The 18,448-nt window shown below is 40.8% G+C and overlaps 1 protein-coding gene across 9 annotated transcripts in view; it reads right to left on the reverse strand.

Moving 5' to 3' along the window:
* ENPP2 (ectonucleotide pyrophosphatase/phosphodiesterase 2) overlaps positions 1-18,448 on the reverse strand; it is a 95,788-nt gene that overhangs the window by 22,367 nt on the left and 54,973 nt on the right. For 4 of the 9 annotated variants that reach the window (XM_081116344.1, XM_081116342.1, XM_081116348.1 and 1 more), the window contains exons 10-18: positions 18,365-18,430; positions 17,604-17,676; positions 10,890-10,998; positions 7,931-8,056; positions 4,699-4,730; positions 3,878-4,005; positions 2,011-2,098; positions 1,777-1,864; positions 545-717 (exon numbers count right to left, since the gene is read on the reverse strand). In XM_081116344.1, coding sequence (XP_080972470.1) covers positions 545-717; positions 1,777-1,864; positions 2,011-2,098; positions 3,878-4,005; positions 4,699-4,730; positions 7,931-8,056; positions 10,890-10,998; positions 17,604-17,676; positions 18,365-18,430 — 883 coding nt within the window. Of the gene's footprint in view, positions 1-532; positions 718-1,776; positions 1,865-2,010; positions 2,099-3,877; positions 4,006-4,698; positions 4,731-7,930; positions 8,057-10,889; positions 10,999-13,013; positions 13,170-17,603; positions 17,677-18,364; positions 18,431-18,448 lie in introns of all 9 variants that reach the window. The other 5 variants (XM_081116343.1, XM_081116341.1, XM_081116347.1 and 2 more) reach the window with 2 other exon arrangements.

The following is an 18,448-nucleotide window of genomic DNA, read 5'->3' on the forward strand; positions in this document are numbered from 1 at the left end:
CAGGCCTAGGGCTGGTCCCCTGTTAGCCCCAGGGTGCTTCACTATCCCTCTAAAGACATCCCTCTACCCTACTCAACCTTTATTAATATTCCTCTCATTAAACATGATAGAAACAATCCCCATAAACTCTCTTTAAAACCTCTTCTGCATGGGCCATCTGTTTCCTATTGGGACATGACTGATAGACACATGATCCAGGTTGAAAAAAGAAAAAGTCTTTGGTTGGGTATTCTGAACCCACAAAATAGCCTCATAAATTCTACTTTTTGCCCTTTGCTTTTTATACGTATGCTGGTATAGAAATACGGTCCAATATGGTGGCCACAAGCCAAGCATGGCTCTTTCAACATAAATAATTAAATTAAATTAAAAATTTAGTTCTAAGTGCTCAAAAGCCACATCTGGCCAGTGGCTCCCATTATGGACAACACAGATGTGTATCATTTACATATCACAGAAAGTTCTAGTGGACAGCACTGCCGTATACCCAACCACCTCCTCTCTCCATGATAAACATAAAGATTATTTCTACCTTTGGCTCTACCTTATCATCACAGGTGCAGCCCAGGTCAAAATCAGACTGAAGGTACATAATCCCTGGGTAGCTGGGCCTGGCGACTTCCTCTGGAATGGTCGGCCTGAAGGTGTTAGTGCGCAGGAGATGATTCAGACTTCCATGGGTCCCATTGTTAGGAGCCGGCTTCAATCCCAGGAGATCTGATGAGAAGAAAGAAAAGAAGCCACGTGCTATGTAAATATTTTTTGATGAGATATGGCGGGAGCCAAAACCATTCCCCTTCCAACGGTCTGAAAACCCTGAACACAAGTCAGAATTGGAAAAAACCAAATTTAGACAATAGACACTCCATTCTTACTCCCTGAACCATTCTAGCCCGACAGGTCTTGCCACAGCTTTCTGAAACAGCATCTTCATTGCTTGGTCATAGACAGACATTCTCAAAAAGAAAAGTGAAGGAACCCAAAGACTATCAGTGTCATGCCTCTCTGCATCTCTATGAAACTTTGCAACCCAAATTTTGAAATGAGTCTTATAATCAATACCTAACCTCTGGCCTGCCCTCTCATGCACTCCACAGAAGTACGGGGACAAGAGAGGGCTTTGGCCCTACGCCTTGAAGTGCCACTGTGAAATGAACAGGCTGATTTCATTGCAAGGGAATGGTTGCCAAGCGGGCACACAGTGACTTGCCTAAGCAGAGAGGCAGGGCAGGGGAGAGCCAGCAGCCAAGATGGGAAAAGAACCCAGGAGACCCGACTTTCAGACTCCCCCTTTAACCACCAGACTGGCACTCCCTTACTAAATAGGAAAAGTTGTCCTCATGCAGCAACTAGAAGTTCAAGGAAGAAAAATAATTAGGAGCACATAAATAGCTGGCCAGGATGCAAGCTGGCAAAATTTTAACTGAGCTGCAATACGATAGATGGAGGCGGGAGAAAGCTCTGTGCGGAGCTCTTGCTCCACCAGGTCTCTGACCGGCCGTGTCAGACTGTAATGCTATGTTGGATCAGCCAAAGGCTGCCAACAGCAACATGACGGAAACCCCTCATTAGTCACCTGGCAGAGGGCGACAAAGAAGCCATAGTAGGGAATGGCACTCTGTCCTTCGAACCAATGGGCAAGTTACAATATTAATTTTGCAGGGGGGCGAGGCGGTCCCAGAAAAAAGACACCTCATTTCTTTCTCTGACATTGAGGAAGTTCATACGTTAACTCAAGATCGTGTCATTGGTTTTGATTAATAGTAAGTGACTTACCACACATAACATTGTAAAGTTCAATGTTTTCAAATGGAGGCACTTTAGTCTTGTACTTAAATGTTGGGCCATAACCTACAAAAACAGTCTTCCAAAGATAAGAAAAGAAGAGCGATTAGACATTGCTAATATCCAGGACTTATGAATACCGTGCACCTTCACTCGCACCTCCATTCCCCATCCCTCCTGAGAACCACTAAAACGCATTTTCAATTCCCAGTTCTGCACTCATACCTGCATGCTGTTGACCTTGTTATCAAATCCATGGTCTCCCTGGAAAAAACATTTTCCCGATGGTTTCTTATAAACATCCAAAGGTTTCCTACATCAAGACAATTGTATAATCAGTCAGGATTTCACATGAAATCACTCTGATAAAAAAACAAGTTCCATGCTCAAAGAATCTCTGAGAAGAGATTTTTACAAGCATATTTATCTCTATTTTAATTGCATCATTCCTGTGGTGATGAAATGAGGATGCTGTTCATGAGGATGATGTTTCTCCCGGGTGCCTTTGCTTTGACAGTCAGCCCGGGACAAACGGGGACCTCTGAACAGAAGTCGTGGTGCTCTCCTTGTACCTTGTGCTTGGACGGAGCGAAGTACTTGTCACAGGCAATGTTCTGCCTACCTATGTGCTTCAGCTCAGAGGGCGCAAGATTTTCCACTCCAGGGCCACGTTTGCCAGCTCACTTCTCTATACCCTTCTCTAGGCTCAATGCCAAACACACGATAGGCACTTTTTAAATAGGTGATGTTTAATCAATGAATGAAGATCTGTGTTCTATAAAAATGTTTGCATACAACTTTATCTATGATACAATACAACTAAAGAGTATAACAGTGGTAAACTTAAAATAGTGACGTTTCTAACAAAAGCCCAGCCTTTCCTAGATTATCTCAATATAGAAACAGAAAATGGAAACATCACTCTCTATACATCAAAATCATTTGACCTTCTTTGTGACAAGAAGACACCGTTTGCTTAAGTGTCATGTAGCGCTTCTCCAAAACACTTTCATTTTTAAAAAATATTTTTATTGATTTTTTTAGAGACAGAGGAAGGGAGAGGGAGAGAGAGAAAAACATTGATGTGAGAGTGAAACATTAATCGGGAGTCTACTGCCAGCCCCCTACCGGGGATGGTACCCGCAACTAAGATACGTGCCCTGACCGGGAATGGAACCAGCAACCAACCCTTTGGTGCATGCGACAATGGCTCAGCGATTGAGCGTTGGCTTAGGATCCAGGAGCTAATGGTTCGATTCCCGGTCAGGGCACATTCCCAGTGGGGGGCTTGCAAGAGGCAGCCAATCAATGACTCTCTTGTCATTGATGTTTCTATCTCTCTCTCCCTCTCCTTTCCTCTCTCTGAAATCAATAAAGATATATTTAAAATATATATATATATCTTTATTATATATATATAAAGATATATATATATCTTTATTGATATATTTAAAAAATATATATATTTAAATAATATATATATATCTTTATTATATATATATAAAGATATATCTATATATATCTATATCTTTATTATATATATATAAAGATATATATATATCTTTATTGATATATTTAAAAAATATATATATATTTAAATAATATATATATCTTTATTATATATATATATAAAGATATATATATATATCTTCATTGATTTCAGAGAGAGGAAAGGAGAGGGAGAGAGAGATAGAAACATCAATGACAAGAGAGTCATTGATTGGCTGCCTCTTGCAAGCCCCCCACTGGGAATGTGCCCTGACCGGGAATCGAACCCCGATTGCCTGGATCCTAGGTCAACGCTCAACCGCTGAGCCATGCCCGGCTGGGCAATAAAGATATATTTTTTAAAAAGAATAGAGGCTAGAATGTAAATTCAAAAACTGAAAAAGAGAGAGGCACCGAGATGCCGAGACCCAGAAAATAGAAATGTATTGTCTCAGCAGTGTTTGCCTAGCATAGCAAAGCTTTGGAAAGGGTTAGATTTCCAACTGAGATTTCGTCTTATGATGGCCGAGGACCTTATAGGCACTCCAGTTGCCAAAGAGCTGGTGATGAAGATCAGAAACCGGGCCAGCCAACCCCAGGTTACCTTGCAACATGCCACCTGCGGTCCACCAATAAATGGATGTCCTCAATTCTTCTGTTGTTGGCATAGTGCAAACGCTTGGGGAGGTGCTGCTTCATGTATGGCTTAAAGTGCTGATCGGGTTTTTTACACTGAAATGTAAATGAAAATTGGTCTTTAGATGGAGTGTGTTCAAGAAAAAGACTTAGATAGTCTCTCTCTAGATAATTGAAGGAAGTTTTAAGCCAAAGAAAAGGTGGTTAGCGAATAAATGGAATTTGTTACCCCCTATCAAATAATATAAACTGAAAACAAATAGGCTCGAAGAGGAGTAGATAACTTTGGAGATGGAAGGTTATCAGAGGGGAGTGAGGAATTTTTAAGATACATTCCTGGTTCACTAAGAGCAATTCAAGCCCCAAGGCCTTTCCCAACAGCTTCGATCAAGGGGCAGGAGGCAGGAAGGAAAGGGAGGAAGACCCATGTCCGGCCGTGTGACTACATCCTCGTGTGCTTTTAAGGTCTCTGTCCTGGGTGGGGGAGTGGGGGGACCAGTGGTGGGCAGATCTGGTTCAGAGAGAGTAAGGATTTGTTTAATCTTGAACGAATACTTTTTAGTACTAATGGAAAGATCAAATATCGTCAGCTTGTATCATTGCCAAGACCATTAGGGAGCCTACAGCTATCTACAGGCCAGAAGTTTTGAAAGCTCTAAGGAGAACAAATACACAGGATGCAGGGCAATGGGGAAAAGGCTCCTCCCGCCCCACAGGGCAGGCGAGCACAGGAGATGAGCATGTGGAAGCTGCTCCAAGGGCAGAGGCCTGGTGACTTGCAGTACTCACCGTGAGATTAGCAATAATGGCTTTAGGGTCATCTGTTCAAAGAGAGGAGAAACATTTCAAAAGAGATGACAACCATCAATGAGAGAAATCACTTTGGCATCAAGAGACTCAATTCTCCCCCCCACACACCCCCAGAAGGGCCATCACTTTAGCGTTTTGTTTAAAATGTATTTAAATTATGTGCAGGTATTTTAATAGTTCAGTAAGTGAAAAGCAGTTAAATAAGTGGCACAATTCGTACAGTGAACTTCCCTGCTGGGTCTGGGTCTCGCTTCTGGGAGGGAATTCCTCCTTCCAGAGCACCGAGATAAGGCTGACTGAATTGCTTCTTTAAGTTCCCCCCAAATGGTCCAAAATGGTCCCTCTGGAGCCTGGACTTAGTTTATTTGTAATTTAACATCAGGAACTAAACTGGGCATTTTGGGGCTTTTAATGTGACTTCCTATTTATCTGCAGATCTTTGAAACAAGTTATCATCCCCTTCAAGATGAATGTCTAGCGCACTGGGTTCTGCTTTCTAAAGGGAGTTTTGTCTCCTCAGTAATATCATGTCTCCACAGACACACACATGGATGCACCTCCTTTATTTTCACTACCAGCAAACAAAGGATATTTTAGTCAATACCCTGAACTAGCTAAAAGCAAAACTATGTAAATGATGGCTGTGTATAAACTGTGGACAGGATTATATTATCTGAAGGTCCCCTTTTGGAGGGGGTGGGGAGAAAGAGGAGATTGTAGGTTGGTTGGACTTTGTTTTGTTTTCAAAAAATTTGCCTTAGTGTGTTATTATAGAATCAGCAGAAAAGGGAAGCGGAGTTCAGGAGAGATACCAACTGTCACGACGCAGCCCTCCCTGGGACATAAACATCACTGGAACAGGTCATGTCTGTGTCCTTTCCTGCCACTTCCCGAGGGTCTGTGCATAATAGGCACTCAGTAAACATTTATTAATAACTATAAATAAACATTTGTTGAAAATGCATGAATAAGTCTGCCTTTTGGTATAAACACATACAATTCAAAGACAATTTTCAGAATCTTAGTTCTAAAGCTATGAAATCCAAAGCTTTTAAATGTGGATTCCATTCTACATAGATTGGGTTAAACTTTACTTGCATATTTTCATGGAAAGCAAATAAGTACAGTGACATCCGTCTAACAACGTTGCAGTCAACGATGGACCGCATTACGATGGTGGTCTACCCCGTGCCCAGGTGTGCAGCGGGCTGTCCCATCTAGGTCCGTGTAAGCGCAGTCCACGGTGGCTGCAAACGACAAAACCGCCTAACAGTGGCTTTCTCAGGACATATCCCTGTTGCTAAGCAGCACGTGCCTGTAGTGACGGTGGAAGTAACGGTTAACCCAGATTGTGCCCAGGGCACGTGCACTCTGTCTGTAAGACTTTGCAGGACTTTCTCTCTGGCGGTTCATAACAGCCCTGGAGGTACGTGCCGGAATCCGCACTCAGCCCGCGGCACTGAGAAGGTGCAGGGGCTTACACACCGGCCCTGGCGCTGGCCGAGCAAGCCAGGCTCCGAACCTCTGAACTCTGTGGCCTCATGAACCACGGTCCTCAGCAGGACCCGAGGAAGTTCCTGCTCTTCGATAACGAAGCATGGAAGTAACAGAGGCCCGAGGCCATGCTTGGGACGCCGATCCCTCAGTTCCGAAGTAGCTGGCCCTCCCGCGCTAACAGCTCTCCCGCGTGTGAGCAGAAGAGGCCCCGGGCACAGGGGAGGGGTTAAGAACCAGAGAATCTGGGTTTAAATCTTAGCTCTGCCATCTACTAGCTGCCATACTCTGAGCCTGTTTCTTCACCTCTCTCTGAGCCTTGATTTCTACTGTGTGTAAAAGGAGACAAATAATACTTACCGCACAGGGCTAGGGGGAGGATTAAATAAGCTGGTGCATAAACTTAGCTAAAGAGTGATGCCGCCGAGACATGCCAAACACCAGCCTAAGCGATACGTAATCTTTCCTTTACTCTTCCCAACAATCCTTACAGATGCGGAAACTGAGGCAGAGAGGGTTTAAGCAGCCCTCCTGAGGTCACAGGGAGCACCTGGCACAGCAGGCCTTGGAGCCCAGACATCCTGTCACCATTTGTCTGTGCTCTTAACCACCACTCTAATGTCTCTCATAAAATGAAATCACATGTATAAAACAACCTCTCCTTTATATTTACTGAGGTCCGAGATACCTTTCAAAAGACATAAAAGCTTCCGTGCATAAGTGCTAAAATGCAAATGCTAACTCAAGAGGTACCCCAGTGACTTGTACCCTGTCTCTGGAGCGGGCCTGCCCATGTCCAGGGAGCAGAGAAGGGGGAAACGGAGGACAGAAAGGACATTAAAAAGGGGAGGCAGAAACACTGATGTTTTGTTGATTTCACAAGACTGCCTGGAGCTGACCTTGGAACAGTTCCCGTTTGTGTTGACTCAAGATCGTAGTTTGGGAAAAACTTAATTTTCCAAAGCTTTACGCTTGGTGCCAATGGTTTCTAAACCCCAAGGCTAAAAGCTCTAATAGCATTTTCCCCCCAAACGCAGCATGTCTCCAATAAAATTTTGGACTTCTCGACAGCTAGATGGGCAGCACCTAAAACATCTTAGTCCATAAATTAAAGTTCTTATCTGTGGTATCTCAGAACTTGAATGTGCAGAACATAAGTGATAAGATTATTCCTGTTTATTTCATATCTTTCAAAGCAGCTAGCACTTCCCAAGGGCATAATAGTTTCTCCTCTTGGGTTTGGTCAATCGCTTTTATTAAGATGAAGAGTCCCCTTCAACTGGACTTGTAGGAATGTTCAGGGTCTGAGTGTGGTTCTCCTAATCCTGTCATGGGCTCAGCTTCAGCTAAAGAGCGAGCCTGAACCTCTTATTGAAACGTTTTCTTGTAAACAGAAGTTTATGGTTTATGCACATTCCTCAAATGAAGTGTATTTCTACATGATAAAAACAAGAGCAAATATTTATACAGTGCTCTCATGTGCCAGGAACCACTCGAAGCGATACACGTAGATTCATTTTCACAGTGCCCCAGGCGGTAGCTGTTATCATTCCCATTTTTCAGATGCAAAACTGAGGCTTAGATTTTAAATGACTTATTCAAGAAGTTACAGAGCTAGGACTTTTCCCAAGTATTCCGATGAACTTCAGAGAACAAGCCCTTACCTAGTCTACAATATTACCACTCTAATATCTTAGTATTTTAAGGATTGACTTACATTTAGCATTATTGCTAAGTTTGGATCGAATTCTTCCTAGAGTTCCAGGCACCAAAGTAATATCATCCACATTAGTCAGGTAATTGCTCAAGAACTCAGTTCTGTCGCATGTGACATCTTCCATTCCTATGGGGAGGGGAAAAAGGACTTTCAGACCATCTTAAAATTAAAATCTTAACACAGCCACTAAAGATAACATCCAGGCATCTCTTTAGTTTTTAACAGCTTCATGCAAGGATCTCTCTCTTCTGAGATTTCTTAATTGACTTTACATTTTTTTTATACTTCTTTATATAATCTTTGCACCAGACTTTGATTTAATACTATGTTGCAGCGATAGATAGTTAAAAATGCATCATCTCAATTATCATTTTAAATCATTCAGCAAGAACAGCAAGACAAAGGAAGTAACCATAATCTTTTTTTAAAAAATCTATTTACACAGTCCCTATGAAAAAGATCTTATTCTTTTTCTCCCCCCAGCTGTGGGTGGAGTAAATAACTGGAATATATAGTTCCAAGTCTCTTTTACAAAATGTCATTTTGCAACCCTCTCTCTCTAATATATCTCCTGGCTTGAGCACATAATCACCAGTCCTCACTCTGTCTCCACTGGTGGCCTTGGATGTTACTGACAAAACAATACTGGCAACAAGAGATGAGAAAGAAAAATGTAGCCCTGATGACCACCCAAACTGAAGAACAAAATAACACTGAAAAACAAAATAACACTGAACACAAGTTGTAAACAATGTAATCAGTCAAAACTGAAAGCTAGCAACTAGAAGACAAGAAGGATCTAGGTAGGGAATGTTTTTAACCAACAAATATCTCTCTGGACCCAAGATTTGTTTCCTGCCATGACAAGGAAAATTTCTTGATCTATGTTTAAAATAGATAAATAAAAACAAAAATAAACCCAAGTCTTAGAGTCATAGACCATGGAAGCTGGTAGAGATCTTTAGTGTCATTTCAGAATTTATGAGATGACATGGAACTTCAAAAGTTTAATATATTGTTTTGCACAATCCAATCGATGCATGTTCTCTAAGAGGAGAAAATAAGTGATTCTATAAAGAATGTCCTAAGGTTTTTATAATAAAAAATTATAACTTAGGGTAGCCTGGATCTAGTAAAATTCAAATTATCACCTTCTGGCATCCCAGATCCTAGTAAAATTCAAATTATCACCTTCTGGCATCCCAGATCCAGACCCTTTTGTTTTATAAACAAATTGAAATGAAGAGAGAGAAAAATATGTCCCAATATAGCACAAGGGTTCTATATCTTGCTTTTTAACATTTCAACTTTGAGGAAGAAAAATTAAAACAATCAACAGCTACTACGTTCTAGTACAATGTTAACCCAAGAAGGGGAAGTCTACAAATACATACTAATGGAAGACTGGATGGGTCTTCCATTTGTTACATTTCTAGGAAGTCACCTACGCCACCATAATAGTGAACCATCTCTCTTGCTTTTGAAGACCATATGTAAAGTGCTTCTGTAACATCATCACCCTTCACCCTCCAGACTAATTCCATGTAAGTGGTGTTCCTGCTCCCATTCTACAGATGAGGAGGCTGAGGCTTGGAGAGAGGTCACATATCGTTTAAGTAAAATAGCTCTTAAGTGGTTCAGTGCAAGTTGAACACCAGTGAAACTCATTCCAAAGCCCAGGCTCTGAAATGCTAGTGAACACTACCTTTTAAGTAAGATGCTGCGGCTTCCCAAAACCAAAGCAATCTACTCATCTCAGGAGCCTACACACTGGCAAGACAAGGTTTAATCTATCCAGGGCCTTTACAATGCTCCATTGGGAACCATTACTCATTGGGACCCATCTACTTCTTAGACATCTGGCTCCAACATGTAACCAAATGCTCTTGACACCTCTGGGCAACTTCAGTTGAATCAGATGTGTCCCATGCTCCAAAGTCTCTGTCCTACTTGAGGCTCTCCACAAAAATCAAACTTGTGGAGCATGATTTTGCAGAGGGTCACATTTAGCCCTTGCAAAAGAGCAAGTCAGTCCCACAGATTTTTGATTTTTTTTTTAACCTTCTCATAGATCATCTGGAACATTCTGGAAAGAAAGTTTCAGGCCCAGAGCAGAGCTTTGACTAGGGAAATTTGCCTGTCATTCATTCTTAACAGAACTACCAAAGGGTCAACCAATGTTCCTCTTCCAGAAAGGTGTAGCCTATTAAAGGGTCACTGTTTCAAGGTGAGAGTTCTGGAAGGCAGGAGCTACTCTCCTGAACCCAGCCTGAGCACTTGTGAATAAGAAGGCTCTCTGATGACCCCCCTCCAGCCACTCCTATAATCATACAATATTTATGACATTTTTGATCACCTCAAAAAAGGGGTATTGAATTTTTCTACTTTATACAGTGATTTAGAAAAATGACTTCTTCCTCTCTTTCAACTGTATTCTCTACTAAAGCAGGGTTCTCTGGGTTTTGTCTTGAATTCCCTCAGTGGATGCAAGGAAATAATCTTACTTCTATGCCACTTTGACGAGAATCTCTGCCTCCTTATCATGTTTGGATTTATTTTTTAGCCTCCTAAACCCTATGGGCTCCTTTCATGGATGTGGCTATCAGGGACAGGGTATTATCAGCCAATATGTCACATTCATGGAGGAAGATATTAATATAACAAGCAAATCGTCTGCAACATTTTAATAAGAGAAGGGTTTCTGTAGAACAAATTTTCCTAAAGAGAATAGAAAGATACAGGAAGTCCCTGGTTTTGATCAAAATGAACTTGGGGTCACCTCAGGTCATCTCCTAGTTTGAGTCATGGCTTGATATCATTCCCCACCCTGATGAAATGGGGAAAGAGGTGAAGAACGTGACCTGGGATTCTGAGGGAAAGGGTTCCTTCCTTTCCTCAGCACCATCAGAAACATCATCTGTGCATCTAACCTATTAGTAAAGAAGAAACAGAGTTTTACCATGGTCTCCAACAAAGATGACATTCACACAGCGATGCAGCTTCAGTTGTTTCAGTCCGTCCATTAATTGTCCCACTGTTTTGTCAATTTCCCTCAGAGGATTTGTCATCTGGAAAAGGGGGGAAATTAGTCCCTACAAGTATTTTTTTTTTCCTTTCAGTTTCTCATAGATCTTCTACTCCTAGAACATTCTGGAAAGAAAACTTCAGGCCCAGAGGCAGAGCTTTGTCTAGGGAGATTTGCCTGCCATTCTTGATGGAAATCTGGTCTACGTACTTTATTTGTATTCTTTCAGGAGTATAAAATCTCTCTTTATCCAATCCCTTTCAAGATACTTTGATGTACAAAATATAAGAAATATTAAGGGAAATTCTTTTTTTTAGAGATGATGGCCTTTCTAAAATGTAACAATGTTCTTTAAATCCAAGAATTTTGAGAGCGAGCAGAAAGTCAGATGACTGTTTAAGTCTCGTGTACCCTAGGTAAAGTCGCATTAGGCACTGAACCACAGCAAGAAGATTTAGGCTTTGAACCACAGCAAGAAATGGAGGCTAAGTGAATGAAAAGCAATTCTGAGGTTAAAGGTAACCTGCACTGGATGCTAAATTAGAACATCATTAACACAGTGCAATCCACCTAATGTTCCAAATGACTGTCTATTTCTGAGAATAATAGATGCTTAATAGAAGAACCTCTTCTGCATATCTATTTAGCCCTTTTAAGATGATTTTGAGTAAATTAAGAACCTACAAGAGTCTTAGAAAACAGAAGTGGATCACTGATCTTGTTCTAGAAGATTTCTTATTTAGCCTAACAGAAAAACACAAAAAAACTTAGTTCTCTGAAGAACATTTCCAAAGCCTAAGAAACATAATCCATCTCTTATTTTCTTGCTTCAGATGGAAGCATCTAACAGCATGAATGCTCCCACATACTAGGGACCTCCCCTTCCTTTCATCTCTGCAATGGAAAGATTTTCAAGAACCATAATATCAGACAAAGACTTGACAGTACTTCAGATGAATTTTACTATTTAATGACAGTTACACACATACACCCAAGATGACTTAGATAAGAACAGAAGGGATCTGCATATCGTTTTTCATTCAGACACACAGTATTATCTTCCATTAGCATCTTCTCAGATGACTCAAGACCTTCTCTCATATCATGTCATCAGTAAAATCAGTTGTAAACTTGTTTTTCTTCATGAAGGGAGTCAGTATTTCAAATTCTTTCCCAAGGAGGAAGTCACAAGTGAAAATTTCAGAATGACACATGAAGCATAATCTGAAAGGACTAACCGATGGGGGGCTGAGTGATATTTGCCTCTGAGAAACTACGCTCTCCTTAAAGACCTTTGCCTAGACACAGAAATACTAAATACCCAACATATATCAACCCTTGGCAATGACTTATTTTCCTTTACTAAACAAGACAACTTAGGTAAAATCTTGAAGCTACTTCTTAGTGATCAGCTCAGACCATCATAAATGAGATCATGCCTTGGAGGTATCTGAAGGTTTTGAGAATATTAGCCTGTAGGTTCATACAAATATACTGAAGACTAGACATTACTCATGGTCTCTAAGTGACACACAATTCTATCTATCCATGACTTCCTCTTTCTTTCTGTCTCAGCTACTCCCTTATCTGCAACCTAAGGCCTTTTCAGAATTCTGACAATACAGACCACAAATCTGAGCCAATTTTCTACTGAGCTCTAATCTACATTATCTTTGAGGATTCCCCCAGCTACCTTGCTAGGTTGTTTTCAAGAACCAAAGGCTACAAACAAACCACTGTAACAAATTCTGTGAATAAGTGGAAACAAAGCCAGTAGCCTTCTTAACATTCACTCAAGCCTCAATATGAATACTCGTTTTAGGGCAACTAACTCTAAAGAAAGTAGAAGGCTCTTTTTTCCTGCCTCGCTGAAAGTTCAGGAGGTCTTCACATCGGTGTTAACCTCAGCAGTACCAGATTCTTCTGGACTCAAAGCCAAGGATGGGGCAGCAGAGTTTTTCTGACATGTATTTAGTTGAGTTTCAAGCCAAGGCACTGAAGCAAACCTCCAACTCAGACCTGCCCGCCACAAAGCTTTGGAACAATAGATAAACTTACTTTGTCCTGACGCGTTTCCACGGCATAATGATCCATCCTATGTAATTTTCTTCTTCTTTTCTTTGGAGGAGCAACTGGTCTTTCCTGTCTCCTCTTAGGGATAACCTTCCTCTTAGGTCTCTTAGCCGGAGTAAGAGGTGAGCCATAACTACTCTCCTGTACTGGCGGATAGAGATGTCTGGACTCAGAAGTCGTCTGTCCCTCTGGGTCAGATAATAAAGCTCACACTTTGCCATCTGGGGTCAGCAGAGTCTTAGTTAGAAAAACTAAGGCTCCTTAAGTGAGAAAAAGTTGGTATGAGGGATTATTCAGGGACCTCTACAGAGAGAAGCCCTTTAAATGGACCTTGAAGCTGCTATCACAGCTTCCTCACTGAGAACAAGAATATAATTTAAGAGAATCTAGTCACATAGATTTCTTAAGGCTGAGGAGCCTACTGACAGGTGTAGATACACCTGAAGGTGACATAGAATTCTGCATTTCAAAACTCCTACATTGGGGAGAGAACTGGTTCTTGGTTATGAAGAGCTCTCCATTTAAAAAGTACTAGCTGAAAACTAAATAGAATATTAGCCACATGGTCATTTCAAGGTGACAGCAGGATTCATGTAGGTGGTTCCAATTCAGAATCTGATAGCTATCTGTTCATACCACCAACTATATTAAAGCAACTGTCACCTTTATTGGCAAGAAACAGAAAAAAAATTTAAAACCAAGGATGGACTAAAACATAAATAATAAGCAGTGCTCCTTGGTCATGAATGTACTTCCCTGAATCAGGACTTTGAGCAGGAGAGAGAACTTGTCTCTGATCCTTTAGGTTTCCAATACAGAGAAACTCTAAGTCAGGAGAGAACCATAAATATAGCTGTCTTTTTAAAAAGTCTCTTGTATAACTAGATAAAATGTACAAAGTTATCAATATCTCTTCATCTTAGTACACATATCAAGAAAGAGTCTACTGACACTCCTGCTATCAGAAACCCTGTTTCAGGGGGAGTGGCAGTACTGTGCATCTTGTTTTGAAAATCTAGAGCGCAATTAAGGCCAACACATAAACTGAGTCAAGAAGATAACCTTTTGGGATTTTTTAAATGCTGGAGAAAACCAGGCCCCTGATTTGCTGATGGTGCAAAGGTGAATTAAAGCAGCAAGCTCTGCTGTCTACCTAGCTGCTTTCTCTCGGTGGGACTATCCGGAGAATCATTCAGATGCAAGAAGGGGCAGAAGGAGGAACAATGTTAGTGTATCCGCAGAGGAGGCCATCTGCCATGCGATGTCACTGTTTCCAGAGCAAGCGACTGCAAAGGCACTTCCATTTCTGTCTCATCCTCTCTCTCCGGCATAGCGATTGAAAGACACAGCCCCACAGGTTCTGGTTGGGTTGGGTGTTTTTAAAAAATGCTTCTAGTTTTAGGCAATTCTCCACGAGAAGACAAGCAAAAGGAAAGAGGGTTTCCCATCTCCTGGTCCCCGAGTACATTCATCTAGAGCTCAAGTCTGCCCATGAGACACCAGGCCATTTCCAAGGGACTCAACATTCCGAAGGCCGAAGGCCGGCCCTCCGATCGCAGCAGGTTAGAGGAGCAGCGGGGCAGGATTTAGTCAGAATGAGCTCTCATCCAGCAATTACATTGCACGCCTTTCCTTCTTCTGTGTTAGAGGTAGACAAAAGCTAAGTTTTCACTGACCAGCCACACTTTAGTCTGACTTTGGAAGACTTAGCCTGAGGTTATTAAGAGGATGGGAGGGAGAGGGGCAAATTTCCCTGCTTTTCAGGATACTCTGCCCTCGGAAGGTAGTCACTAGCCAGCCAAAGCTCTGCCTCTAGGCCAAGAAGAGCAGCCGATCGAGGGGTCACAGAGAAAGAAAGCACAGAGGTCAAAGGGAAGAAGATTGCGCCAATAATCAAAAGCAAGCATGTCTCTGAACATTCACCATTACACTATGAAACCAGGAGCAATACACCATTTCTCGAAACTATCAGCCCAATGTTTGGTCATCTAATTGCATAGCCTTTGAGAATTGTCCTGAAAAAAAGTATACTCAATTAAGCAAGAAAGTACAAACTTCAACTTGTTGTAGCACACAACATTTTGCTAGATGGAATCATTTCAGTGAAATTTCAGATGCAAGATAGTTTCTCACTGATGGAAAATATAGCATGTAACTGATTTTTAAAATAATATTTCAGCTAGTATAATCTTTACGTGCACTATAAATGTGTATGATGGATGATAGGTATATAAGCCGATTAGTCTACAACAGAAGAGAGGTTTAGCTGGTCTGCTTTGGTTTTGTGTTTTAAAAGCATAAACTGTTTTGTTTTCTTTCAGTAAAAATAAGATTCCTAGAACCAAATAAAAAATAGTGACATCTGAAAATATCCTTTGTATTAGGAGAAGAAAGTGACCAGGCTACCAGGTTATCATAATTAAAGATATATTCCAAAATATCTAATCCAGACTGTTTTACCCAGTAGATACATGAGAATATCCTAGTTACAAGAAGCATTAATACTAAAAAGAACATAGCATGCCTGAATACTTCCAACTCTTAATTCAAAAAATAGCACAAGAAAAACCTCCGTTTGTATATTTATGAGCAAACTGAGCATAGAGCCTTCATTACAGCAAATTAAAGCATCCTATATTATGTTTCATTTATTGTTGCTCAGTACTTAAAAAAACTTTTAGTTTATTTCTTAATTAAAACACACAGACATACACTCCCAAGTAAGTACCCATAACTGAACTACACATATTAGAAAACCAGAGAGATCCATTGATAAAGAATGTTTATTACTAGGCCAAACAACTTTTAAGGAAATGAGGATTACAAGAGCTTACTGTAAAAAGCCAACTTCTGACATAAAATGCCCTGTATAATTTGAACATAGTTATTAACTGACCACTCTGCTTATCTCCTGGACTGAAGGAGGGAGGGTTAAAGGGTTTCACAGGAAGAACTCTGGCCTGGCAGTCAGAGGTTCTGAGGTTCTATCTCTTAGTTCACTTATCATTTGTACAACTTGAGCAGCCCCAAGCCTCTTTAAGTATCAGCCTCCTCTTTTAAAAGTATGGCTATACCAAGTCGCTCCCAAATCCCTATTCTGCTTATGCCACAGGGTCTTTTAGGGGATATTATTATCTATTTAAAGTCAAACCTTTAAGTGGGGCACATGGAACTGCTTAGAGGCTGTTGTGTGTTTTTAACATTTTAATAAAATGTGGTTCCTTTTGTTCACTTTAATCTCAAAGAAAGTCATCCTAAAGATAAAACGGCCAGGCTTGCTCTGGCAGGAATAAGATTTGTGTTTCATACATGCAGATGTTTATCTCGTTTTATCATTTGTGTTTCATAATCATGCAACACTGGTTGAACATCAAAGGCATCAGAAAAAGAGCATCAGACTTATATGACTTCAGTGATTTAAGGCAAACTAAGAATGGTTTTAAATAGCCATTTGTTTCCAGTGCTTAAAAACATCACCACTGAATTAATATGAAAACATTCAGAAATACTTGTGGCTCCTTGGCATTTACTGTCCTTGCTTAAACATGCTGCATTTTGCTCAGAAATACTTAAACCAAATATTATCTGTGTTATAGTCATCCTATTCATCCTTATGCTGAGCACAGTGTTGTCATGGCCTAACAGGGAATTGAAGGCAATTTCCATCAACAAAGTTTGTGGAATTATTTCTCACCCAGAATCAGGTTTTATTATGTTGGTGTAGATCTCACCACCCTAGTAAGAATGAGTAGTGGGAAATATTGAAAATATTAAGAGGTTTAGATTTGCAAATGTCATGGTATTTTTAAATGATCTATGCTGAAATGTTGGCAGATTTCCATCTCTAGATGAAAGAGGAGTGTAATAAAACATCACCATCCCTTTCCCCTCCTGAATTTGAAGTTATACTGGCTACTACCTTACAAATGGAATGTCTTCTACTAAGATTCCTTAGTGTTTGATAAAGGGTGTCGCATTGCTCTGCTAACTAGATTCATTCAACAGTATTTCTCTCAATTAAGAATTTCACTTTTGGAGGTTCATACTCTCGACTGTGGTGATGGTTTCACAGGTATATGCTGATGTGAAAATTTATCAATAAAAAGTGTCCAAAGCTATTACATATGCCCAGCTGCTTGTACCTGCTAAGGCTAGTAGAGCTACTTAGCTGACCTATCCTGTCTGAACTGCATAATCATTTTAAGGGAGCTGGAAGTCAGTTGCAATGCTTTATAATCTCCCGATTCCTTTTCATTCCTGTCGCAGTGATGGAAAATGCCAGCCCTTCTCCATCCTGTCCCCTTTAACTGATGCTTGCAAGGCTGGACTATACCCCTCCCATCAACTCCAAGTTGAAAATATATTTGAATATCAGATCAATCTTAAATGAAATCCCTGCAAGAGAAACAAGTTGCAGATTTTTAAAAATGTTTTTAGTCTTGTAAATCTTTGACTATGAATAAACCTTTCAGATACCTACACCCAGAGAAACTTTGTACAAATCATGAAGTAAGGTCAATAGATCAGGTAGCCCAGGAATGCAGTTTCTCCTCGGGTAGGTGATAAGCTACTAACCTCAGGGCCAAAAGGGCCATATTTGTGTCCAGAGAAATCAGGTTGCTCAGAATAGAAGGCATAGACCGAAGGCCTAGGGGAAAACAGGAAGCTTCAGAATCTCTCCCAAACACACGTAACAAAGAATACCCAATATTCCTACACATTAAAAAAATATTCTCATATCAAGTTAATTAATCTCCCAACCACTATTAGTCTTACCATGGAAAACATCACGTTCTTGTTTTTTTGTTTTATTTTGTTTTGTTTTGTTTTCTATTGCTTCCACATCCACCACTCCCGACACCACCCTCACTGTGGTAACAGCCTGGTACCACCTCCAGGAATCAAAAGTCACAAAGGAAAATCTGAACACACACTCAGGCCTTTGATCCTCAAGATAATACAGCCCAGTGACAATTCACACGGGCCATGCAATCCGCAGCCTGAAAGAACAGCTCCATTAAAGCGAAAAGCCAGTCTTAATGCTTCCCCAATCCCTGCGATGCTGTGGTTCATTTATCCAAGGAACTCCCTTAAGATCTGCGGCAGTGGCCAGGATTAACTCTGTAGTAATCCCTGTAATTAAATGCTCCCCAAGGGCCTATGCCTATGGTATCTTTCTTAGGGAAGTAAGGCTTAAAGCTAAGAACCACAAAACTTAATAATACCGAACCTGGGCTATGCTGTTTCACAGCCTATTTAGTTCTTTACCCAGTTCTAACCTAAGATTAAAATATACTGAAGAAAGGAGGAAAAGTCAGGGAGAGGGAAACAAATACCTTTCGTTGTCTGGCAGGGTGAGCCACTGCAGGATGGTTAATATCCTCCGCTCATGAGGGATGACCCTGGAGGGTGAGACAAGC

This window comes from Miniopterus schreibersii (assembly GCF_964146895.1).
Source record: "Miniopterus schreibersii genome assembly, chromosome: 17".
NCBI classification, from domain to species: domain Eukaryota; kingdom Metazoa; phylum Chordata; class Mammalia; order Chiroptera; family Miniopteridae; genus Miniopterus; species Miniopterus schreibersii.